The sequence below is a fragment of the Aphelocoma coerulescens genome, chromosome 6, assembly GCF_041296385.1.
Source record: "Aphelocoma coerulescens isolate FSJ_1873_10779 chromosome 6, UR_Acoe_1.0, whole genome shotgun sequence".
Lineage (NCBI taxonomy): Eukaryota > Metazoa > Chordata > Aves > Passeriformes > Corvidae > Aphelocoma > Aphelocoma coerulescens.
The window spans coordinates 15,515,958-15,543,806 of record NC_091020.1 but is presented as its reverse complement, the minus strand read 5'-3'; the positions used below and the strand labels follow the sequence as shown (position 1 = coordinate 15,543,806).

At 36.5% G+C, this 27,849-nt stretch overlaps 1 protein-coding gene across 2 annotated transcripts in view; it reads left to right on the top strand.

Annotated features, from left to right (window-relative positions):
• ADK (adenosine kinase) overlaps nt 1-27,849 on the top strand; it is a 272,458-nt gene that overhangs the window by 174,561 nt on the left and 70,048 nt on the right. For both annotated transcript variants that reach the window (XM_069019342.1, XM_069019343.1), the window contains exon 7: nt 18,243-18,413. In XM_069019342.1, coding sequence (XP_068875443.1) covers nt 18,243-18,413 — 171 coding nt within the window. The remainder of the gene's footprint in view (nt 1-18,242; nt 18,414-27,849) is intronic.

Here is a 27,849-nt window from a genome sequence, read left to right as displayed (position 1 = left end):
AAATACTTCAAGTATTTGTTTATGTTGTCACTTGAATTGAGAATGTGGTTTGAAAATAGAGATCTCAGCTTGGACAGAATAAGGCAGGACTAAAACAGAGAGAAGAAACAAAGGTCCTTCCACCATCAGCTTAAATGTGTTTGGTAATGATTACCTCAAAATAGGCTGGAGCCAGAGGTAGTGTAAGGATATGGTAAACCCACCTGTAGAACCATGTTCAGTACTATCAAAGGGGATGTTTCAAAAGAAGTTCTGAGAGAGTTGTTAGGTAAGAGCATCAAAAAGGGAAAAGTTAGCAAAGTCAAGAGAAAAAGAACACTTCAGAAAGAAGAATTTGCATCAAAATTTACTATAGCATAAAAGGAGTGGAAAGTGAATTTGGGTTGACTGTGTTATGCAAAAACAGTACGACAGCCAGAAAGATGGGAGAAGGGAACTTGGAAGTCAAGGGCCGTTATCAGTGGATGAAAGGGCAGGATGATGTAATAAATAACATGTTATTTTTATCCTCTAGCTCTAATCCTTGAGAATTATAGCACAAATTATTGAATGTGCTACTTGAAAATTAGATATCTTTATTATAAATTCTTTTCTGTTGTCTTGCCTTCTATACCTGTCCTTTCCTATTCCTTGTTAAAACAGGTGACAAATCTTTAGCTTGCTAAGTTGCACATTATGTCACTGGTACATTGAGGCACATGTATCAGCATAGTTCGTAAATGGAAACAGCTGCTTTCCTCTGCACTTATGAGAATGTACAAACACACAACCAAGATCTTCAAATCCTCTGTATGCTTTGGATACAATTCCTATCCTGAAAAGCTATGCTGTGATTTCAATTAGTGCAGATGTGCACCAACCCACCTTATTGGCTCAGGAAAAAATTCTTTTGTTTCAACACTTGAACTGCTAGATCTGGTTAATGTTACCAAATGAAAAAAAATATAGCATCACACCTATGGTATTAGTCTTATACTCCAGTATCTGAAAAAACCCTGGCAGACAAAAAAAATGTTGTCATCTCATAGGGAAAAGCTGAATTCATACACAGGAACTGCAGGATTACTTCGACATTTTACTAGTCCCCTGTAACACCAGCAAGTCCCATAAATGCCTAATGGAAAAACAGCAGAAAATGAGATCTGCAGCAGCCTTTAGAGATCAAATTTATGTAGCTGAACACTTTTTTCAGGTCAGGTTTAAAGGTCAAAAGAAAGTGGATAGATTAAATTTACTGATTTTGCCAACTTTAAAGGCCCCTTTTAGAGGTTTTCTCATTCTACAGGAAGCCCCAATACTCTTTTGGATAGTTTTCTGCAAAAACTGAAATGTACAGAATCTTTACTGTATTTTTCTCAGGTGAGAAAGACACCCATGTAACAATACTTAGTTATCCCTGGTGTGCTCTTGAGGAGCATCTGATTTAGATCCAAGTCCTGTTATCATCCTGGAGTAATTAATATTTCCATTAATAAAGTTCTTAGTGTATATTAATTTCATACACAAGCTAAGACTCATCTATCACAAGGCCAGTTGTGACACCACAGTGACAAAAATGGTAACCCCAATTCATTTTCACACTTGTGTTAAAATTTATCTCCGTGTTTCTCACACAATTAAAAGACAATTAATCTTGTCTTTGTCCTAAACAGGAAAGTGTCTTCCCATGGGCTTCACTAACTTTTATACTCTGTGCTCCTTTAAATGTGAATAGAATAGAGCTTACTACCCTCAGTGGAGAAGAAAGAAAGTGGAATACAAAATCTTACCACGAGGGACTTTCTAGATCATCAGTCTCTGCAAACACTAGTTGCAAAATGAATGACTGGAAGTGGGAGGATGACTGTGGACAATATCTTCAGAATCCTAAGTAATGTGGGCATGATGCCAAAAATGTCTTTTTTAGAAACAAAACACACGCTTTTCTACAGGGTAGTAATACTAGAGAAAGACAAGTTGAATTAAAAGCTTAGTTTCTGTACATGAAACAGTGCAGAATAAGCTGCATATTTTTATATCTGTATTTTGGGGGGGGCAGTGGAAGGAGGGGAATTTATTTATATGGAGTTATTTCATCAGTCTTTAAATGTATGAGTAATGCAGTGCAAGATTTTACAATACTAGCTCAATATCAAGTCTAAATATTTTCCAATTCAAAAAATTTTGACCTGGCCTCCTCAGTTTTCCCTCTTAGGAAAATCTTGAATATGTAGCAAATGCAGTTGTTCTCCAGTGTATATTACTACTTGTAAGTTATCATGCTTAAATTACAGTAAATATTCACTCTAAAAGCCTTTTCAAAATTACTTTGAACTGCTACTTTAACTTTCAACTGGATACTTTTATAACATGTGGTGACTTTTTGGACATGAGGTTTTCAGAGTAGTTCACAATTTTATTAGTGTCAAATTGAGCGAAGACCATAGACAGCTGTGTTGGCTTTCAACTATGTGAATTTCCTGTGTACTCATTAACATTAGGTATGTCTTTGGGACAGGGGAATTGAGTGATATCTGTAATTATAGATTTACTGATATCTCCATAGTGAAGTACTTTATTAGCCACTCATTAAGGATAAGCTTTCAATATTAAGCTTTCAACACTGAAGAATGTTATTCTCCAATTTAGTTCTTTAGCAAAGCTTCTGCTAGGATTTGAAGAGCTAGCTGTGCTGAGATCTTTGTAGCTTGCATGTAGTCCTGTGGGATGTGTTGTAGCTTGAACTCCACTATTTATTAAGCTTTTCAAATTTATCCAAATTCAACATAATAATTCCAGTTTCAGGGCTAACTGAAAAATTTACTGAGGTGAGAGCTCAAATATACAAGCACTCTTAGAAAAATACAGTTGTTTTTTACAACCACAAACACAGAAGACTGCCTGACCAGATATGGACCTTGGTGAACTAAAATGGAATGAAGTTGGGTTTCAGCTTGGGTTTCAGCTTAGAAACAACTTGTAACAAATGTTGCACAAACTCAGGGTAAATCTGAAAATTCTCCTTTTGGAGTAGAGCTGATGGGACAAATTTTAATAAAATTGGATACATCTGCAGTGGTATCATATATCAACCAAGAGACAGACAAAAGAAGTAGGAATTTATTGGAGGAATCCATCTGACTTTTCTTGTGGGCAGAATTACATCTGGCATTTGTGAGGGTGTGCCATTTCCCAGATCTTCACAGTATGTTGGCAGACATTTTTAGCAGGGTTGGATGTTCATTCGGGAGAGCATGATCTCGGAATAGATGCATAATTCACTGTAGTAAAACCAAGGTACACGTCTCCTTGCAACAGACTTTTGCCATAAGAAAAATATCCAAAGGCAAATACAAATTTGTAGCAGGCAGTCAGAAAAGCAGACAAAGTATTACTCTATCAAAATGCCAGACATTCAGAAGATGTTTTATACAAGTTTCACACATCTCCTGGTCATCTGTATCCTCAGGATAGAATCCTCATAGAATGATTCTGCTGGTAATTGTGGAAAATTGGTAATCATCAGTGGTGTTAAATATCTGAATTCTAAAACATATCATAGAGTCTTGAAATTGTTGAATATTTTCCAAGGACTGTTATTAGCAGTGAATATTCTAAAGATCCTTTGCTCCAAGATTAGAGTGGCCATGGATATGGCAGGGTACGTGAGATGTAAGCAATTGTTGTGGAGAGCAAATTGCTAGAAAAGCAAGTTCACAGGAAGGCTTCTGCAACTCCTGTATGTATGAATGCAGTTTTTCAGGAGTAAATAGGGTCAGAAGACACTTCAGAGACTGTTTATTACACATATACAGAAGTACTGCTGTGCTGCAAACCATTCTCTGAAGTCTGCTTTTTCAGCAGCCTGAAGCATACTATGGTAACTCAGAGGTTATGGATGTGCATTAGACTTAGACTTGAGTACTGTTGGATTTCCAAAGTTAAGTGCATCAGCTTCACAGGCCTGAGGCTCTTGTTCAAGGGGAGCTCGTAATTTCTCTGCTTCTAGACAAGGCCATGCCTGCAGTTTCTGACAGTAATAACCTCTGGCTAAACCTAACACTTAGGTGATATAAGTGTATTTATGCTTCATGTATATCAGTTGTAAGCTGGTAAGGTGTGGATGAAGCCAGCTCTTAACTGGTTCTGGTTCACACTCGATAAAATCATTTGAGTGCTGTCAATAGAAGATCTGGACTGTCTTTGTTGGGTATTAAGTGTCTAAAGTCCTCATTTGGTGAAGCTAGAGCCTCAAACCTTAGCTGAATCATTATACCCAAAAAAAGTTTTTTCTGTTGGAGCAGTTTGGTCTGTTTTGGTGCTGGGAAGGGAAACTTCTATCTGACTGCATATCAAGAAAGTCAGTTTCTAAAGTCAAGTTCAGCAAATATAAAATCCAGTCCAGTTTCACTGTTGGTACAGTGGTGCTCATTTGTAAAAGCTAAAGTAAAGCCTATGCCAGCATGAAATTTATTCTCCTCTTTGCATTTCCGTTTGTGCCCCTGGTGACTGATTTAAAAAATTACTTTTTTCTAAGTAGCATCCATGAAGAATAGGTATATGGATCAGCACAGTAAGGATCAAGTTTACCTGCACGGGAACCACTATCCTATGATGCACAATTTTTCAGCCAGCGTCATTTACAACTGTTAGGAAAATCTATCAGTGTCTGTTTCTGGTACGGAGCAACTGTGCTGACTGTGCTCAGAGGTGAGGGAGTTTTGCTGCAGAACTGCAGGAAGAGCTGAATGTGCCTGCATGGTTCTTTCACCTGAGTGACAGGTCAGAAAGAATATCTCTAGGCTTCCTGCTGGCTCTTTGGGTATGGAAACAATAAACAAGCAATCCATCTGTTTGTGGATCTTCTTTAAATTATTGATGCTGACATGTAATATTTTATAAACCAGTTATCTCCAGTTATAAATTTTTTGCTTTGAGTTTCGTGAAATAAGATTTCCTTACTACAGAATTACAGAACATGAAAGGAAAGGGAGTGAAAGGCAGTTTGTGCTTCAGATTAGTACATCTAAAGTGAACAAAGCCATCCATTGTGTTGCTTTCGTGTCTCTGTTATTAGATATTAATTTGATAAGGACAGACTATGGTAAAATGGGGACTGGAAAAAAATGTTGAAAGTTTTTTTTTCCCCTTGACTGCTCTATCATACATTATAATGTTTATTGTTGAGATTAAGTACTCTCTATTCAAGCAGTAACAAGTTTCATAGTGGAACAAAAGTAAGCAGCACTCACGAAATTCATTTTAACAAAAAGTATGAACAGAAAGATATGAAAACTATTGATTATGTTGTCTGTGGTGACATACAAACAAAATGATAACTGTTCACATCTATACAAGTGGAAGAATGGCAATGTCAGATTGTGCAGAGATTAACATAAGAATCTGACATCTTTGGTGAAAATTTATAATTACAATTGATGCTTTGGTAGAGATTGGAATGAGGGTGGAATCTTGTCAAATAATTTTTTTCTGTTGTTCATGTCATTGCCAGCTGCTTAACCCTTTAAATATCAATGATTATTGCTATGCATAAACTACTATGACTGTTGTAATAAGTTAGAATTTCTGTGATCTGTACCAGTTCTGAACATCTGTTTCAGAAGGAAACTTCATATGCTTAATTTTGTTCTGCAGAAGATGTTTCAAATAGTACCATATAGATACTGCTCTCCAGGGCAAAGTTTTGTCAGAATAGCTGATTTGTGTCTCAGCTGCCTTTACAGAAGAAAATTAGAGCTCTAAATATAAGAAAATTGAAGAAATGTAAAGGATTTATCCATGACTGCTGAGCTCTGGTTTCAAGGTACTATCGTCACTTCTGTTTCTTATTATTTATAGAAGTGTTTGATACCACTTTGCCAGCTTTGGTTTCTTACTAGACTCATGACTGGGTTGGACCATAGATGTTGATGAGAAGGCATTGTAGGGACAGGAGTGAAAAGGAAATCCTTGATTTCCATAGTTAGGTGTTTTGAAGAGAGAGCAAGCTCCAATAAATACCAAATGATCTGACTTTCTGTAAATAAAGGCATGTCATTGATACAGATGTGTAAAAATAAATCAAAAACTTCAGACAGACACTTTCCATGTTTGCTTTGAAGAATGCATGCTGCATTTTACTTTGACATGGACTAATTTTCATTCCCTAAAATGAGGTTATTCTGTTATACAGTTTCAAAATGTTCTTGTTTGGCTGTTTAAAAACTAGAAATTATGTTTATCTAGCATAAGGAAGGGATTTAACCTCTCAGAACTAAGTAGGTGACTTTGAGACATCCCAACTTCATTTTCTTTTAAAAGCAGTGAAACATGAGCTCCAATGCTGATTTTAAAGGGAGTGCATTTTCATTTGTCTTTGTTATGTGCGTCAAATATGTCAAAGTTATTCAGTGATAGTCTAATCCAGAAATCGTGGTTATAGTGTATAAATTAGCACACAAGTTAACACTGTTAAATGCATTATGATGGCTTTAGTGTGTATTTTTCTTATTCTCTCTGTTTTCAAGGACACAAATTGAATGGGCAAGGATTCAACTAAAGGGTAAAAAAGAACAGGGAACATTTTTTCATAATTAATATTCTGATTAATATTCTGTAACAGAGCTCATTCCTGTTCAAAGGACTGTCTACATATAGGGTTGTAGGCATTATTAAGATCACATTGACTTCATAATTTGGAATTCAGAGATGCTCCATGTGAAGAGGAAGGGCTGCATAAGGACTCTAAGGTGTTCTAATGCATCGACGTGGTTTGTTTGCAAAGTGTATCAGTTTTGTGGTGGTTATTTCAGGGTAAAATAGCTAATTTCTGATTGTTAGTGTACTACCTGGGATGCTCTGCTTTGAAGTACATTCTTAGAAGCTGATAGAACGTTGGAGACTGTATGGTTTGTCCACATATTTTTTGTCCATGTTTTTCAACTTCACACTGGTCTAGTATATCATAGATTTTTACAGTAATTTAGGTTGCAATTGACCCCTAGAGGTTTTCGAGAGCAAATTCAAAGTTTACAGTTGCTTTATGTTCAGTCATTTCGAATACTTCCAAGGAAGTTCTAATGTTTGACCCCTATCATGAAATTTTTTTCCATGTGACATTTCTTTGAATATTGTAAAACTCACGAGTTTCAAAAGCAGTTTGATTTATATAATTTTAAATACCATTTTTAAAAACGTGAGCTCATATAAATATCTTCTTTTTCCCTATACACTTCAACATTTCAAAAACAAGCCAATTGAATTAAACCACACAAACTAATTTGGGCACTAACAAACAGAAGATACATTGGTTCAGGGGGTTAGGCCTGAGTTATAAAATTGGAATTGCCATGTTGGAAATATCTCCTTGAATGTAACCTTGTTTCCATAAAGTACAAGTTTTGGAGACTTAAAGGAGTCTAAAGAAGTCACTTACTAACTAGTTAGCAGTGATTTTCTCAATTCCTAGTTGTATTCTGCACTGTTGTTTTTAATCTGTAAATTGATTTGGAACTATAAATTCTCATTTACAAGGCAGTTTATAAAATCCATTTTTTGTCCTACATTAAAAAATTAGTGCCCATATGTTTCTATTGTTGCAGAAAAAATGTGTAACGTTGCACAGTATTTTTAAAACCGGTAGCACGTGATCCTACTATGAAAAATTGCATTGCACTGTGTGTATGAGCAGCCTGAGTATTTCCCGAGTGCCACCCTGCCACAGGAGCGCTTTTGATGGAATAGCCGAGATGCACAGTGCTGTACAAGTACAGTCACATCAACATTTGCTACTAAACACACCCCAACATCTGCAGAGGGCACATGTATCCCAGCAAACTTGGATACCTGTTCCCTGAAGATTGAGAAGGTTCCTGGGTGCCTTATACTTCCAAGGAGACTAAAAGGGTCACATTCTTAGGGAGCACAAGTATTAGCTCGCTAAGTTTCAGGGGCTTCCTCTTCTCAAAATCATTTGACTTGTAAACTCACTGATACGCTGCATCAAGAAAGGTTAGTTCTCTGTCATAGGCTGACCATCTAACCTGATCATTTATTGATCTAAAATGGTTTTTTAAAATACTGTTTTTAATTGGGGAAAAAAATGTTTATTCAGTCATGTTAGCTGTATCTGGAGTATGATTTTCTCTGAAGATGGGCAAATAATGTAACAGGAGTGGAGTCAGTTTCAGGTAGAGAAGCATGGAAAATACTCAGTAGAAAATTAATACTTACTTAGAGTATTGAAGCATCTTGAACAGCAATGCAAAGTAAAAGACTAACACTATTCTCCCTGGTTACAGTAGTGGTCCTGCTATTAAAAGTGTGTTTCTGAGGTATGAGCTCATAAGTTCATTAGAAACAGGAACTTAATGTAAGTATTATTTGGCTCTAAAAAGCTAATAATTAGGGTTATTTCCCCCACACCCTCGGAATTTGAAGGAAGTACTTATTCAGTACTAATTCAATAATTAATGCAAAACACTCACACAGCCCATTGTATTCAAAGTATTCTACAGGCAGTTATTATTACCCAAATTAATTTAAGTGAAGATATCTCTGTTTAGAGCTTAGCAACTGTCCACATTTCAACTATATTAATAATTATTAGGATTAGCATAGATCCTGACCCTCATTTATTTGTGTTCAGAAACAAAACCATGTAAGAGTCTTTCTATAATGAAAATTAAAAGACCAAGCAATAACATTAATGTTCTTTAAATAATTAATTTTAATGTGTGGAAGTGTGAGCAATAAATGTTTTATTGTAAACCCTGATGTGGTAATTAATCCAAGCGATTAGGGCCTAATTGCATGCTCATAGTAAATGTTACATTTGCTGTGAAAGACATTTTGTTGGAATTGTGGTTCTGAGGATAGAGTTGTGAGAAGAGTGATACTTAAAAGAAATATTTAACACACTCTTAACTTGGTAAGCTGGAAATGGAAAGAAATATATCCTTTATTATTATGCCAATTATGTTTTTAGTTCTTCTGAGCTTTTTATTGCACTATGCACTTAACTCTACGCAGTAATGGTGCTTGAACATGAAAGTAAATGTAAGGATATGTAGGCTGTTTAAAATTAGCTGGTAAGCACCTTGGGGAGTGGGAGAGGTATTTGGTTTAATAATTATTTACACCTTAATTTGCAAATAGTGGAAGTCCTACTAGTTCATAAAGTTGGTCATTTCTTTAATGCAAAGAGTAAGTCGTCCTGTGAACAATGTTGGTTGTGCCTTGGGAAAGCCCTATTGCACACCAAATGAATTCAGATCTCCACTGAAGCTTTGGAGCTGCTCCAGAATTTCACCTAGCATGTTGATGGAGTTTGGACCCCTCTTTTTAAACTTTATTTTGGTGGGTGGGTTTTTTCACTCAGCGAAGTTACATTTTTTAAATGTACTGTGTACCTGTGTGTTCTATACAGAGCTCAGTTTTGCCCATGGTGAGTCTGCCATGTTTAAACGAACCCAGTTAAAGGATGAGTTAGTATTTGAATAGTGCTATAAACTTCAGAAATCTTTTGACTTACCACTTGATCATTTCTTTTTTTCTCTTCATACCTACCATGCTACGTATTTCTGATGATATGATCTTTATTAGTGAAATAATATGCTCTTTCTTTGGGGCTCTTGAAATATGTTCTAACGATGATGGTAATGACTTTGATTAATATTTAATCCCCATGCTGCTATGTTCTTATAAATTACAAGATCTCAAAGGTAGTTGGGGGAGGGAAGAAAGGTTTCTGCTGAAGTGTTTCAGTATTAGAGTGCTTAGGGAGAAACATACCTGTATTTCATTATACCTTGTATCTGCTTTCTAATCTGAATTCACGTGAAACATTTCATAGCATGACCACATTGTTGACAGGGAAATCTGTAAGACTGACTTATTTTCTCAGGCACTGGACTCATTCTTGTGTTTGCTTATGTTATGTAACTCTTACCTTCCCCTGCATCACCTGGGGATCCTGACACTGAGGCCACAGGTATAGCAGTATATACTAGTACAGAGCGAGAGCTTGGTGAGACTTTTTTTTCCTTTTGACACCCAGTCAGCAGTGATTATCTACTGATATACCAATGGTCAGTCATTGTTTCACTCTGAGTGTTTAACCTGTATTCATAAAACAGACCATTGTGCTGCTATGGGCTCATTTAATTAAGCAAATACTCCTATTTGTTCTCTTCCTGTTCAAAGCTATTTTAATAAGCAAGAAATAGGCTTGTTTAAAGTATTTGCTTAGAGAGCTTTCAAACTGAGGATTAACTGTCTAGAGAATTAGAAATTCTCTATGCATTTGTAGTTACATAGATTCTCTCAATTTACTAATATACTGTAAATATTATGTACACACCAAACTTGAATGAATTCAACATATGGTTGATGTTTACATAATTTATGAGATGCCACATTATATTAACGGAACTAGCCGTATACAAAAAAGCAAGTGTTGCACAATCATCAAGGGCCTAAATTAACCGTACCTTATTCTGTGCTTCCTGAAGTGCTTATTTGCTGGGACAAGGATCCTGGGATTATGCTCAAAATTTTGGCAATTAAGATTGAAAACCAGTTATCTCACTGTTCCAAACATCATTAATAATATTGATGCCAATTTTTAGACTTCTGGATATTGTTTAATAAAACAATAAAATGGATGCCTGAATCTACCTTTCCGTCTTAACACAACGTTATCTTCATATTAATAGATGAGTTAGAGAAACCTAATAGAGAGTTATTTTAGAAGGATGAAGGGTGAAAGAACTGGTTTCTCTCTTTAATCAGCAATTTAACAATTTTTTAAGATGCATGGCTTTCTCAGTAAGGATTAAATTGGTTTTCGATGAAAAAAATGTGCGGTAGAGTGGTTCTGGGATACTAGGAGAAATGAAGTGGCTTGCTCTTTATCATAGCTTGCTTGATTTGCAGCTTATATTTTATTGATGGTAATACTCTATACTCTATAATACCTTTCAACACAAAATTTCAGTCATTTTAGTAATGTTAAGTAATTAAACTTCCTACTGGTTCTGCCAATGGAGGTGTATTTATCATTATAACTATTTTGCAAGTGGGTAAACAGAGGCAAAAGAGGTTGAATTATTAATCAAAGTAATAAAATCTCTGGGCTCCTATGTCCCAGATGACGTTTAGTACTTCCTCCAAAATTTTATTATAAATTCAATATAATTAAATGTATACATCTTACACCTGAGCTTAATAAAGTCATGTAAGAGTATATACTGAGTTTGAGAGAGCATATTTCAGAGGTGTTTTTGCTTTTTCACAGAGGGGCAGACTTCAGGGAACCATGTCAAACAAATTCGTAAGCTCGTTTTTGGCAAGATGAATTCAGATCTTAACTAACTTTGTACTTTTCAGGGAAATAGGACCAAAAGTAGGTATATTACTGCTCTACATTACACCAAAAGTAGGTATATTACTGCTCTCTGGGACATGTGTTACACCTCATTGTTGAAGTTCTCATCTACACACTCTGTAAGTACACATCTCCTGTGTAAAGTCACACAATTACTTTGTCTTAAATGTGGCTTGGAACACTCTCCTGGAGAGTGCCAAATTTAATCAATAGTAATCAGAATTGAAAAATATTTTAAAAATAAATTGGTAATATATGCATAAAATAATTGTTTTCTTTTACATGCAGTGCCAGATATTGTAGGTTTTCTGCTACTGATAGATACAAGTATGGCAGCAATGAGAGTTCACTTCAGCAGCAAAGAAGCTGTTCAAGTCTGAAAGCAATCCTCTCCTTCTGACATGTTGGCACCATCATAGAGGAAAATGTCACGGTCAATATAAGCACATTTACTGACAGTTGGGTTTTTTCCTATGTTCCTGAAAACTGTTTGAAACTTGACTTTTATCGAAAACAGAAACACTGGCCACTCAGAATGATAAAACAATAGTTTATGGCTTAGTCATTTTCCAGTTATAAAGCAATACTTTCATAAAAATAAACAATGCATACAGGAACAAGCCAAAACAATTACTCAGAGAAATTGTTGCATACTTGCTGTCCTTGCTTCCTGATTTAAAACAACTGTCTCCAGTAGGAACTGGACAAAAAACAGCGAGTTTTGTTTCATTAAGTAACTGCTTGCTGATCATTATGAGATAAAATTTAGTCCAAAAATGCAATTGATATTGTCTGGGTACTTTCTAAGTTCCTGAAGTACCTATTACAGGAAGAAGAGGTACATAGATTAAAATAACGTTCATGTATTTCACTCATTTACAGACCGAACACTTCCCAAGTGGACAAAGAGTTTTCGTCCTTTCTAGAGAAAGTAAAACCCTATGTTAAAGCACAAGCACTTCTATTAGTAAAGGTCATGTTGATTATTTTATTTGTGGGGGCTTGTTAATTATTTCTGGAGGGCTTTTTCCCCATGCTGTGAGTATTTTAGTATCCATATCATCATGACTATTCTGTTGTAGCTCAGTAAGGAAAATAATTTAACAATACTTTCAAGCAGGAACAGGTTGCAAATATAAATGCTCAAAACTCAGAGATTCAAGAGGTAAGGTGTCAATAAATCTGCTACCTTGGCAGTCTTGCACATTCCAGGTAATGTGCTCAGATGTTTCACTGTTAAAGGTAGTTTTTAGATTGTTCCCTGCTCTTTTAAACTCACGTAAGTACTAAGACAGATGAAGAGCTTTTGCTCTATCATTCCAAGAAGATTCCTTCTGGTTCCTGTTCTGAGGGAAGATGATTTCATTGCTATGTCTCACAGTGGGTGGGACATGGACTGAACCCCATCTGTGCTCAGACAGTTCAGAGACGGGAATACAAAAGTCTTTCAGACTCTTCTGGTTGTAAGAGCACCTGGAAGCCTTGTGTAAGTTCTTCCGTCTGGAGCAGTTACCTAGTGGTTCATTCTCCAGCTCAGGAATTGCCATGTGCTGCAGCCTCACTCTTTCCAAGCTCTGGTATTTTTGCTAGACTGCAGCAGATGAGACTGATGGCAGAGCAGAGCTGAGGGATGCCTCTTCTGCCCAAGTGTGTGGCTTGAAGCTCTCTTTGTGTACAGAATATAGGAAACTTAACCAGGTCCAAAAGCTCTGACTTGGTTGTGTCTGTCATGTAATGGAGCAAGTTTTTTTGGCACCTCAGCACTCTCACTCTTTCACTGGAACTGCCAGCACACTTGAAGTTAGATGATTTCTGTAGGGCTTTACTGAATCATGGTATTTATCAGGACTGTCACTACGTAACTGTCAAGCTTTCTATGTGCCTGAAAAATTCCACTCTTTAGATGGATGGGAGTGTGATGTCGTCATAACTGCATTTTTATGTTAATGCTTGCTATAAAATAATTTTGGATTAAATGATGCGTTCCTTTCCTGTTGGCAGAATATAATTTGTCTTAAATGGCAGCAGACTGTTGTATCTGTTTTCCTGAAAGTTAAATATTTTGATTCACACTTACAATTTATTGATTTTACATTGTTACCAAATGGCATACCCAAATCAGCTCAGAATGCCATGGTTCAAAATTCTGTCATTCATATGATAAAGTTATTTTCATGTAATCCACTCTGTGAAAGGGAGTGGCAAGGAAAGTGGAAGAGCTAGAAAGAGAGGGCATATGCATTTTAGGAGGTAGTAGGTTTGAAAGCAATTCTAATTTTTATTATCTCTGTATGTTCTTGAGGCAATATTGCTTCTGTACTCCTAAAGAATAATAAATCCCAAATTGGAAGGCTGTTTGTTATCATCTTGCCCTGCATTTGTTTGGAAATACTCACTTGGAAAAAAAAAAATCTTGATCCTCATTGTGCAAACATTCTGTGTATGTAATCCAAAGGAATTTGTGAGCACAAATTCAGTGTAAGGCAAGGCTTCTCAGCTTGGACAGAACACCTTATACAGAATTACATTCACCAAAGCCAGAGTTGTGCTAGTTTCATGAGGTCATCTCTTCAACACTCTCTGTTTCTATGCTGCTGACACTTTTGACACCCTTATTTGCTGCCCTCACATCTGCTACAGCTAGTGCTGTAAGAGCTTAGTGTAGGTCAGAAGAAACCTTTTGGGTCTGTGTGTGATAAAAATGAGAGAGGTGGCTTACAAGACAAATTACCAGTGTGTAAACTCACCAAATCCTTCCACTAATGCTAGTGTCTACAAAAAAAAAAAGATTTGAATGTAAAAGACTATCCAATATTCACAGTACCCTGGCATATCTTATAAGGTGCATCAAAGAATTCCTGAATATTGTAAAAGTGAGATTAATATGATATTCTCTATTGACTTTGTCCTCTGCTGTTGTGTGCATCTTATTGAATTTTAAAAGCTCTTAAGTTACAAACAAGTGACTGTATCTCACATAGCCATGTGTCCGCAATACATGAACGTGTTTATTTCTTTGTTTTTGTTTCTTTTTATCCGACCAGGAAGATGGGGGGTTTTCCCCACCAAAGGACTGTATTTAAATAAAAGAGCTGCTTACAGTGCATAAGAATGGTATTGCTTTGTGCATGTGTACATATAAACATGCATATACATAATTCAGCCTACCATCCTATTTTCCTAGTGTGTATTTTGGTTCAGCCTCGCTCTCTGGCATGTGGTACAATGGTACCTTCCTCCTGGCATAGAAAAGACACTCGTTACATTTTGAGCAGCAGAAAATAGTGGCACATCATGAAGCAGTAGCATCTGGTATATTCAGTCTTTAACAGCACACACCAAAAGGAATGCTGTGTGCTGCTAATATATCTGATAGCCTTTAATGTTTTATAGGTTTTCTTGCTGTACAGTGTTGCTGCCTTTCACTTTCTGTGACTGCACTGCCCAGTTGTCACATGTCCTTGTATCATAGAATCATCAAGATTGGAAGAGACCTTTAAGATCATCAAGTCCAACCATCCACCCACCACTACCACTGTAACCACTAAATCACACCACCCAGCACCAGATTCTGATGCCTCTTATGCATCTCCAGGGATGGTGACTCCATCACATCCCTGGGCAACCTATTCCAATGCCTGATCATCATAACAATGAAAAAAAAAGATTTCTGATACCTAATCTGAGTCACCCCAGTCTCAGCTTTAGGCCATTTCCTCTTGTCCTCTGTACGCCCAGTAGAAGAGGCCAGTCCCCACCTCACTGCAGTCTCCTTTCAGGCAGTTGTAGGGAGTTCTCCCTGGTTCTCCAGGTTCTCCCTGGACCTCCTCTTGAGACCAAACGATCCCAAGTCCCTCACCCATTCTTCTAAGACAGGTTTTCTAGATCTTTCTCGAGCCTTGTTGCCCTTCTCTGGACATGCTCCAGCGCCTCAATGTTCTTTCTGAAGTGACAAGCCCGGAACTAAAAGCAATCCTCAAGGTGTGGCCTCACCAGTGCCGAGTACAGAGGGACAATCACTACACTGGTCCTGCTAGCCACAGTATTCTTGATACAGGCCAAGGTGCCATTGGCCTTCTTGGCCACCTGGGCACACACTGGCTCATACTGAGCTGGCTGTCCACCAGCATCCCCTCCTTCACAAAGATAGGTACATAAACGGTAATTTCATTTTTCTGTGCAGTGTACATTTCCCAGGAATGTCTGTTTGTTAACATCTGTTTGTCTCATCCTTTGATTACAGGTATTTTCCTCATGGTTGTTTTAAGTACCTTTGGGTTTTGAGGGTAAAAGGAGCCCAAAACTCTCTGAAGTAGTCTAAGGTGTGTAGGTGGGTATAGATTATCTTCTGAGGAGCCTCTTAACCTTCTTGTTAGTGGGAATAGAACTTCCTACTAGTGAAATACAAAATCTTTACACCAGTGATACAGGATACATTTATTCTCCCACTCGAAGCTAATGTTGGCGGACAGTTAATTGTTTGAGCAGGTAAGAGTAGTTGGCTTAGGCATTCCTTTGTATACATCTGTCTGGACCAAAAGCAGTGGCAGCTGCAAGAAGCCTGCAGGCTGAGTTTCTGAGGAAGTCACAGAACAACTTTGCTCTGAATCCCAGTGAGATATAAGAAAACCTGTTTGTTTTAGGGGAATTCATTCCTGTACACAACTGTAGCATGCCGCATGTAGGGTGGTCTGTGGCTTGTCTAGTTGTAATTTAAATTTTCGAAGCTGGGTTACTGTGACTACACTGGGCATAGCTGCATGGAATTCCACTAAAAGTGAGACAAAATCAATTTAAATACTTAAAGAGGGGGGTTGGATTAGGTTTCTTCAAATCCATATCTGTTCAGGTTAAATTTTATCCATTTTGTCCCTGCTTTGTTAATTCCATTGTGTGGATTGTACTGCTACAACTTGTTTTGCAAAGAAAATTTATACTTTGCAAAGAGTTGTCATACACAGAACTCTTAATTTCTAGATGGTTTAATGTCAAACTGTTATTTAAATAAAAATATAAACAAAGCCATGGAAGAATGCAATTAAATGGCAGAAGTGATTTTTAAGAAACCCAGAAGATAGAGCTCTAGCCTTTGAGATTTCCTGGCCTTTACTTTGCAGGATCTGAAAAGCAAGCTCTCCTATCTGTGTCTCAGCACTTTTATGTTGCCTTTCCAAGGAAAAGGGAGTTGGATGCAGGCCTGAGTTAAGATCTCATGGGAATAGTGTTCTGTACCTTAAATTACAATCAGATGTATTTTACTTCAGATTAAGTTTTCAGCCTAAAATTGGTAAGAAGCCTAATTATTTGACCAGGTTACTATTTACATAGACCGGTGGAGAGCAATCTGTCATTCATCCAGAGCTGGCAACACATTACCCTTGAAAGATTTTTATTGTGTGTTTGGAGAAGTTTTTTTTAAAAATCCATCTCTCTGTTCATTAAATAAAAAACTAAAAGATGGTAGAGATTGCTATGGAGATGAGAAGTTATATAAACTTTCATTTTAATTCTAAAGGATGTAAAATTAACAGAGAAGCTTGGATATTTGCAGGCTTCCAGTCGTTCAGGGTACTGATGAGTTCCACTACGTGCATAGGATTCTTACGCCCTTTGGACTTTGTCAAGTAGCAAATTGTGCCCAGATTTTGAAATCAGCCATGTATTTTTTATACTGGAGAGTGTGGAGTAAGGAGAAATAAATAGATATACTCTCAAAGTAGTCTTTAATCTGTAGACTTAGATTATTTTTTTCCATTGAGTAGAGTGCCTAAAATGATCCGATAACTGAAGTATGCAAGATGAAAATGTAGATATTCTGTGATTCAAAGGCATAATCATATGGATAAAAACTGGGAAAATAAGACTGTTTCACTATTACACCTTTTGGAGTGTCATGGTGGTGATGTTATCGGTCGGACTGAGATGGCGTTTCATTTGTCAGACCCACCTCAAAGTTGTTTCTCATTGTGCCTTAGACATTATCTCTGGCCTTAAATTTAACACTTGCTGTTCATGCTTGAAAATTGCTGTTATTCACTGAGTTTAGAGAACAGTTAGTAAAATAAGTTTTAGAATTATAAAAACAAAACATGCAAAATTTGTTTAATTAGCTCAAAGTCTAAGCCTTTGTTTAATTAGTAGAGTAATGAAGCTGTAGGGGATCTTTACATGGCTCCTGGAACACGTGTGGTTGGGGTAACCATCTGCAATGCTAAATTCAAATTGGCAGCCTTGTTCATCATAGAGTCTAAATCAGCATTCACAGTTTAGTAGACAAGTAGTGATTTGTGGAAGTTGATACTTTAATGTTGATGTTCTGAGTAAAGAAAAGTACTTTTGGGAGAGGGGGCAAATAAAATACTTGTGTGGAAACATGAAAACCCCTAGGTTTTTTTCTGCAAAACAGTAGCAAGTGCTACAAAGTCAGCATATTCAAGTCCTTTATTGTAAACAAGGTACTAATGTTTAAGGTAGGGGATCTCATTAACCTCCTAGCTGTGTATAGAGCCATCATACTGGACTTCAGAATTAAGCAGCACAGTCTGATTGACTCTAGTACTATAAAGTAGCATGTAGAATTATAATACATCACGTTTTAAAATATGAGCATTAGTCTCAGCTGCCATGGGAAAGTGTACTCCATGGAATGCAGATGTAGGGAGTTATATTTCATTTTGAAAGGCTGTGATTCTAGGCATATGCAGATGCTTTGTCACCTCTTTAATACCTTAATGGAAAGGCAGTATTTCCCAGAAGTTTTTATCTGTGCATATGTATGACAAATGTGGGTTGGGAGAGACTTTACAGAAATAGCATGCTTCATGTGGTACCTAATACAAAATTAGTAACATACATTGATTTGTTTTGATGCTTGCAGGGATTCTTCCTGACAGTGTCACCAGAAGCAGTATTAAAAGTGGCTGCTCAGGCTTCTGCCAACAACAAGATCTTCAGCTTGAATCTTTCTGCACCATTTATAAGCCAGTTCTACAAAGAGCCTATGATGAAAGTCATGCCTTATGTGGATGTTCTTTTTGGAAATGAAACGGTGAGTCTTAAGAAAATAATGGAAGTATTTGTATCTCTTGCACTTAAGTTTTTGTGTCTCAGAGCCTGCTTCCCCAGGACATAGCCTCAAGCTGGGCCGGGGGAGGATCAGGTTGGATATCAGGAAGAATTTCTTCACTGAAAGGGTTGTCAAACATTGAAATGAACTGCCCAGGGAGGTGGTGGACTCACCATCCCTGGAGGTGTTCAAGAAAAGACTGGACATGGCACTTAGTGCTGCAGGTCTAGTTGATGGGGTTATCATCAGTCAAAGGTTAGACTTGATGATCCTGAAGGTCTTTTACAACCTTGATGATTTTGTGATTCATGGTGCTCCTTTTGCTTTAGAGGGAATCTGACCATGTGAGGTGTCACTAGAATGTTAAATCTGTGGTCACTGAACTGGGATATTTCAGTAGATGCCAAAGATGTCACTTGACCTGTTAGAGGTTTACAACTTGCTCATTCTGGTAGGAAATAACCAGCACATTGGTGCTTTGTAATAACTCTCCATGTGCATAATGTCCTTACCCTGAATTTAACTCTGCTGGAAGAAAACATATAAAGGGCTACCACTGAGCTTCTGTAACTTGATTCTGTACCCATAGTGCTCCTATCAATAGCATTTTCTGTGATGAAGATGACTCTCTGGGGAGAAGTGGGAGGAGAAAACTAAGAAATAGAGGGTTGGTTTAAAAGGTTCTCATTGATTTTATGGTAGATGTTCTGGCAGTCCATCAAAGGAAGGCTTATCTTTGCTATATAAGTTGGCAAATGGATTGCATGAAATTCTGCCTGGAAGTCCATATTAATAGACCAAATTAATTCAGATTTCACTCATCATAGTGCTAGCACTTTTTGGTTTTTTTTTTCACTTTAAAAAGTGTTCTTAAGTATTTATTAGTTTCTCAGCAGGAAAAGGTTGAAAAAAGCTTTGAAATGTGTGACACACCTAAATGAAATGTGGGTTTGTCACTCGCGATAACTACATGAGTACAGGAAAATGATGGAAAAGCAACTTACTCCTGTCAGTGGTTATTCCTGATTGTGACACAGGGACTGGCACCAACACAAGTCAGTTTTTAAGCTATTGTCCACATGTCCACATAGGGGCTAGCATTGATATAAGAGTTCAAAAAAATTAAAAATACTTTTAAGCCAAAGGAAATTGCAGTGTTTTTAAATGCAGTGGGCTAAGGGAAACCTTTTTAACTGAAGTTAACTATACAGAAAAAACATTTTTCAGACATGTTCTTGCTATTTCCAGCTGTTACTTTTGTACATCTTTCTTGATACAGTCCTCACAAAAATGGTACTGAATATTTTTATTTACTAGTAGTATAATCTCGACACAAAAAATCCTGTGAGATTTCACAAATTGAGTAATACCAAATCGAGTCAATTTTGGAGTAAAAAGGCTTCACAGAGACTTCTGGGATTAAAACTTGTGGGTCTTTTATATAACTATTTCTCCACTGACCTATTAGGATAATTCAGATCACAGTGTTTCATTAGGTGCTATTTTTCATAGGTTGTTACTTTTTGTATATTTGTATATTTTATAAGCAGTAGCCCATGATACCAGTGACATTCCCATTTCAGAAATTTTATTCAAACTGTGTTAATTTCCTGTGTCGTTTCAGCTTGTTATGGTATTATTCACCTGCTGTCAAAAAATACTGTGTGGTACTCTTGTATTTGTTGAAGTTGAAAGACTCCCTACATTTTCTGTATATAATTTCTGAAGCATTTTAGTGTCTTTCAGGGTAAAAGATACTATTTAAACTGAAGTAATCATCCTTAAACTTGATGATGTAATATATATAAATACTTCTGAGTACCAGCTTCTTAGTTACTTACACTAATCATGAAACCCTGGTCATTGTTTAGTCTCTGCTTGCTGCTACATAACCTGGCTGCTGCTGCTTAGGAGTTGTTGAAATGCTGCTTGCAATGGTTTATTCTCTTTCTGTGTGACTTGAAACCATGCTCTTGGCATGATGTACTTCTAGTTTTGAGTAGCTTCTGTGTCTTCTCATCGTCAGCATTCCTACTCTCTGTATATGGTTTTTGATAAAAAGTAGTTGCAAAACTTAAAGCCCAGTCTGATATATTCTGCCTTCTAGTAGCTTCTGCCCTTGGTTTTGGTGCTTTTTCTTTCCTCCCATATTAATTTCAGCTACTGTCACATTCAGGATTTTTTGGTGTGTTTTTGTCTTGATGGGTTATGAACCACTTCAGCTAGCCAACACCAAATTTTTGTCTATTTAGTATGATTTTCACTTGCTTTTTGCTACATTTTCCATCAGTGTAAGTCCATAAGTTAGCAAATAAACAAGTCATACTAAGTGGTGTGGTTGTTACTTCATTAGTACAAACAATATTCTTAGACACAATTTTCTTCTTCCCTATATTTATCTTCACATTATAGTCCAATAAAATTCTATTGTTAAGCACTGAGCTGTTTATTTTTTGAGTAATACAAAAACATCCAAGTGCAGCAAAATTCCAAATTGCTGCCATTCCTAAACTAAAAACAATTGGCAAAGTGATTTTAAATTACATCTTCTACTTAAAAATTTACATCTGAATGGAGATTGGTTATTTCAAGTTTCAGCCAGATGGTAATTAAAATGGGCAAGTTATAAACCTCTCAGAATAAATATTCTAGTTTTGAATGTAAATGCCAGCATACCCTTAACTGCAGTTTACATACTGAATGCTGTGGTAACAACTCAATATATGTATCGATTTCAGCATTAACTCAGTGACCACTGGTGTTTTGATAATTTATTTAAATCTCATTTATAACCTACCTAAACATCTTGTCTTGAATTTTTTATATTTATTAATGGTACTTCATATAATAAATTTAATACAGAACATTCAGAAAAGGAATAATGATATGGTCATTGCAGCTAACCAAGTAGGGCCATTCCGCAGTCATTATCTAGCAATACATGACTGAAGAACTTGATTATTGTCATTGCTTTTAATTTTTATTAAATTAAGGTTTTTTTAATAGTGTCATTTTGCAAATGGTTCTTAGCAGTAATACCTTCCAAGCTACCATAATCACTGGATAATTAACCTGCCAGGATTAAGCACACTCTACTTTGCCTCAGGATGCTTAACTCTCAAATAAGGTCAATTATCTCCTGATGATAACTGCTTTGTCACAAGTTGCTGCTTAATTCAGCTGCAAAAGCTCACCTTAGAATACATATTTTACAACTCAAAGTAACTTTCAGTAACAGAATGGTCAAAAGAGTGAAAGGTTTGAAAGTGACATCTTTACACAGAGTTGTAGAAAGTTTCCTAGACAGCAATTATTCTAGGCAAGTAAAGGAGACTAAATTTGTATGTACCTCTTTCCATTTTCCCAGTTAGGGCTAAATTTTGATGTGCCTGAAATACTTGACCTGTCGAAGTCAATAATGGGCACAGGAATCTGAATTCAATTTCCAGTCTCCCCAAAAGTTGTGGGTTACAATGGCTTCTCCTCAGGGAAGGAACTACCTTTGGGGGAATGGTCTGTGTGTTTTTGCATGTGCAGCTGGATAGCAGTTTCTTAAGAACTTAAGGGACGCTCTAAGGCTTTCACATGATTGATCTTTGCATATGGCACCAGTTCATGACTCGAAGGAATATTTGTTGATACTGATGTGATAAAGATCTTCTGGGTTCTCTTGATAAGTGTAGGCAGGGCATCACTGAAAAATTTTAGAGTTTAGAAACTTTGGAGTTACAGACACATTGAGCTCCTCATTTAGTGCTTTACAAAAAAACCCCTAAGACAATGATATAACTTGTAGTATTCAGTGTACAGCGATCAGTAGAAGTTGAAGAGGTTATGTGGAAGAGAAGTTGTGAATTTTTTTAAAGTACTAAATAATAAAGAAAACTAAGATAACAATTAATTTTAGAAAATTTATCCTCTTCCTTTCTAGTGTAAAGAGCTGTTACTTCTAAACACCCAGTCTCTGAATAAATTAATTACAGGATTATAATCTGAAGTTTTGCAAAGACAGAGCATCTGTGAGCTCATTGGGAATTTGCTGCTGGTGTGACAGCAAATGTGCTGAAAAGAAAGCAGGTTGTGTGCAAGACTTGTACATTTTAAGAAACAATGACAATAGTTTTAGTGGTGGTTCTGGAGTTAGAAATCTTGAGCTTTAAAGAGATGAGTCCCTTTGAATGGAATAAGATATCAAATGGGTCCTGTCATCATTTCCTCTTCACAATTATACTGGAATGGTACATTGTGCCTCCCTTATTTAAAATATTTTCAAGTGAGGTATCAAATACTAACAGAAAGATCCCTACAAATGCAGGTGGTTTGGACAACGACCTTTAATACCCTTTGTAAGCCCTTATAAAAGCAAGTCTCTTCAATTACATGGAAGACTCTCTTTAATGGCAAGGTAATACAGTAAATATAAAACTGAGGGTTTGGTGGGATTTTGGCGAGATTAACATGCTTCTGATTTCTAACTTGCAGGCAGTCTGTACTTTTGTGCTTTTATTTTAACTGAAGGAGTGAAAGGAAATACTGCTAAGTTTTCTGGCATAAACTGTGTTCAGCACACTAGAATTTATACCTAAGTGACAGTTTCCAAACAAATTTGTCTGTTCCATTGCTGTAAACTCTCAGTCCACATAGCTTGATGTATTACATTAAGATACGACACTGAGAACAACCTTCAGTTCCACCTGCAAATTTCCTCTGCTGCATTATCACCTGGGATCATATTGATACCTGGAGGCTCAGGAATCTGCCCACAACCTGCAAGAATCTTGAATAAGACAAAATCACTTTTGTAAGATAAATGAGCCTCATGGTGATTCTTTTCAAACTAGTATGCATTCATAATGGCATAACTGAATTAATCTGAATTTAGGCCGTGCAATTCCTACTGTTTCTAGACTTAGCAGATAGCTTTCCACAGCCACAAGTGTCCTTTCACACTGGTGAGTTGTCTGATTTTGAGGAAACAATTAAGAAGTAGGAGTCAGGAGAAAATCAGATAGCAGATGTAATTTGATGTGTGGAAGAAGGGAAATTCAGCTTGACTTTCACTAAATAATGAAAGGGAGACCAACATTTCAGTCTGTTCTTCAGTATCAGATGGGACCAAGAAGTAAGGAACATGGCAAAGGATGGCTGGTCATGCCATAAATATCATTAAGTTGATGTTTCTATTTGAAGTATTTTCAAGTAAGCATTTACAATTATTTTTGAATGTTTGAAATTATTATTGTAAGGTAAATAATAGATGGTATTTAAAACTGAGTATCTTGAAGAGGCTAGTACTGCTAACGTGTATGTATGTTATGTAAAGAGCCCTTAAGAAATGTTTTCTTTTTATCTTACTTGACCTGGTCTGTATTGAGAGGTTGTTTTCCGTCAGTGGTTGGTTGTAAGCTACCATCCTTTAGCTTCTTCATCTCTATTCACTTGGAATTAAACTTTCAGAAACATGAATCATCTTAAATGACATTAAGTTGGGTGCTAGTGTATTGCATTTCAGTTTATATACTGGTATTTTCTCTTTCATTGTGTTCTCAGAAGTTCTCAGAAACTTGCCCCACAGGTGAGGGTAATTATCTTCAGTTCCTAGGCTGGGTGAGAGACTGAGGTTTGCACAGTTCCCTACAGGGAGTCTGTGGTTCAGTTAAAAATCATAGTCAGGTATTCTGACCCAGTTTATTAAATACACATGGGAAAAAAATTTGTAAGGAGACATCTTCTCTTCTATTTTAACAGGTAGAGGTTTTTAAGGTCAGCTGCTGCTGGTGTTTGCTTTTCTAAACTGCAGTAAACAGATAGTATTTCTTTTTATAAATCCTACATTTAAGATTTCTGCAAAGTCTTTGGAGGGAGCCTGGGAATTAAAAATTGTAATTCTGAATGGAGGAAAAATAAATACTATTTTTCTTTGATGTCTTTGTAGAGTTTTAATGCCTATTTCCTGTTGTAGGTGTTGTGTTTTCAATTATAGGACAGCTATGGTGTTGTAATATGCTCCTTAATTCATAGAATTAACTTTCTCAGTAGTGGAATATCTAATAAATTATAGCCATCTGAAAAATGAGAGGGTTTCTAGCACAAGGGACGTTGATAATGTCAGTGGCATGTTGTAAAGATGTGCTGTAGGAAGGATGCTGAAACAGCCCAAGGCTATTTCAGCTGCAGACACTGAATCTGCTGCTTCTTCTCTCCTCTCTTTTTTTTTTCCCTTTTTTTCCCTCCCATGTGAACTGCAGTGGCTCTCTAAGATAAAATGCTTTTAAATCGTTTCCCAACCTTGCAGCCGTTTTTGATAAAAGCCCTGTTATCTGAAATGATATGAATCACTGTGGAGTTAACCATACCTTTTACAACAACATATTTTGTTGTGATTCATTCTGTCTCAATTAATCATCTTATTTATCTACATTGTCTCAGCTGCTGCACTGAAATTCATGAGTAATAAGCAAGTAATTATTTTAGTATAGTTTACCTAGTACATTATGAATGAAAGGAAAATTGAGAGCCAAGTATTTAAATTTATATTTAGTGCTGCTTTCAGCTAATGTCTAGCTATTTAAGCAATTTAGGAACCCTATCTCAAAAAATGTCTTTCTTGTTTCCTATTATGGAAAACAAGCAGGTATTTAGAAGCAAAGCTTATACTTTCCAACAGACTTCACTTCTTAAAACTAAAAATATTTTCTGGTAGGCTCTCAGAATGCTTAGGGATATTTATCCTTCCTTATGCTATGCAGTGTTGAGATACTTTTAAGACTGTGAATACTGGAGAGTGTGCAGCACAAGACAGAACATGTCCTGTCAGAGAGGAAGGCAGATTCCACCGTATTTCAGCAGCTTGTGTTTTACTGACGATGATTGATAACCCTTTTCACTTTGTAGCACTTCCCAGAGCATCTCATAACACTTCATAAACATTAAAGCTCAGAATAAACCAATAAGGTAGGTGTGTAGTCTTGACTGTTTTACAGGTGGGCAATTGAAAGGTTATTTGCTCAAGGTCATACAGCAAGAGCAGAGTCAGGAACAAGCAAAATTGAGTTCTAACTTTTTTCTTCAGTTAAGTGTCCTGAAATGTTGTCAGCTGCTGAATACATTTTGGACAAAACTCACCTGTCTGGAGGAAAAGACCTGCAGAACCTGGCTTTCAGTTTTCAGTGTAATATGAACATATGTCTCTGAAAGCCTTTTAAAGGTGAACTACATATGCCTTTTAATAATCAGATCACTAGGGCACAAAATGTATAATATATAATATCTAATATATAATTAAAGTACTGCAAAAACAAGAGTATTAATAAAGTTGAGTTACACAGTTGTTACAAACAAGAAGAATAGAGGCAGAAATGTTCACAAAAACATTAAATCAGTGTAAATTCAGAACTTTTAAATTTCACAGAGATATTTGCAGATAACAATGTAGGTGAAAAATATGTTACAGTAAAGCTTTGTTTCCCAATCCAGCTAAGGTTAATTCAGTGCCTCCACATTTCAAGCCCTATTTGGGGCAGATGTAACCAGTTTCTGATTCAGAGTATTGTTAGGTTCTGCTAAAGCCTCTTATGCCAACACATGCTGGGTATTCTCCCCCTGTCACAGAAAGTCCTTTCAGTGGATTGTAAGGCTGCAGTGCCATGTTATTCCCATGGATAGCATCTAAGTGTGAGCTGATGCAGACCTCTCTCACCTGCCCTTATCACATGATGTCATCTGTTCCCTTTACTCATCAGATTTAGCAATTTTACATCCATAGCAAGAGTGAGTTCTGTGGATCAGACTGCTGTTAATCACTGAGCTGGCCCAGCTTTCTCAAGCAACACAATCGCTAGATCTGATTAGATGAGAGGGTAATGGATGGTGGTACAAACGACTTTGGAAGAGAAAGCCTGATAACCTCTCTGTTTCATCAGATATAAGCAGCCAGTCTGTTAAGGTCTCCCTGGCAATACAGCAAAGAAACACGGTCATTGACTGACTTAAATGTTATTGTGCATGGATAAGTTGTATATGAGCTGTGACTGTTCTTGGACAGAGGTTCTTATAAAAAAGAGACAGGTTTTACCTGAAAAGTATGTATTGATACTTCCTGTGCTTATAAATTTGAGTCTGAACAAAGGGTTCTTCAAAGGGCAGAAAAGGGAAGGATAGTAATGGAGACAGTAGTAAGTCCATGGTGATGTTCAAAATCTTGAAAACATGGTTTGGGGATTTTGGAATAGAATTGGCAATATCTTTATTATGTTAACCTATTTTTCTGTACTATTACATAGCACTAGTTTTTCAAAACTGCAGTTTCAGCCTTGTTCTTTTTCTCATGTTATCTTTCTCTGTCAACACCTTCCTTCACTCTGTTTATATAGCTCATATAATATTTTTATTCCCTCAGGAGAGTTTCACATCTCATTATAAATCTATTAGCTAGTTTCATTTTTCTGGCTTTCTTCAACAAAGAGCAAAAATAGGCATTTGAACCCTCTCTTCTTTCCAATTAGCTATATAATCTTCTGTTACCAGGATTCCTACTGTACATTTTTATAAGAATAAATTTAATCCACTGATGTTTCCTTAAGAATATTGAAAAGTTGCTATGTATAAGTAAATTAATGCCTTCGTGCACTGACATACACATTGAGGGTATTTAGAAGGGACTTAGGCTAAACTATTGTGGAATAAAACCTGTATTTTATTTTTGAATTAAAATATAGAGTTAAGAAAATGACATTAAATGGAAAAAGAATCATGCACTGTATTATGAAACATTTGCAGTGGGGCATAACTATATGTAAGGGTTGCAAAAATATTTTGCTAATTTTTAAATTTTTTCAGAGTGTTCCTAAAAGCAGGAAATAAGCTTGTAAAAGAAGTAGAAAAAAATATGATTGCAGCATACCTAAATTATTTGAAAGCTAGATAAAAGCATCCATGGTTTTCCCAAAGGCATTAATTGATCTCTAAAGCGTTGCCTTATTTATAAACTTAAGCCACCCCATTTATAACAGCCTTTGGGTGATAATTCTGCAGCCACATCAAAGTGTTTCCTTAAGCTATGTTTTCAGGTTTAGTGGTCGTATTATGACTTACAATACCATTTGTTTAAGTACTGACCTCCCAGGGAAGCAATGTGGAGAAATTGCTTTGCTCTCTAAGTTTTTGTTCTAAGTTAACAGAACTTATCCCTCCTAGTCATTACATTTGATTTTTTTTTTTAGTTCTCCAGAGAAATGATCCATTAAACCTGCACTTTAGTAAAACTAATGCTAATCCATATGTGATAAGTAACATTGTCAAAGTGTTGCTCATTAAGTCCTCAGATCCTTCTTTGACTCCTCATATTCTGTGTCAAAACCAGCAACATATGCAATCACATTAGGGAAACAAGCATCCATGAGTCAGTTTGCTTTCCATG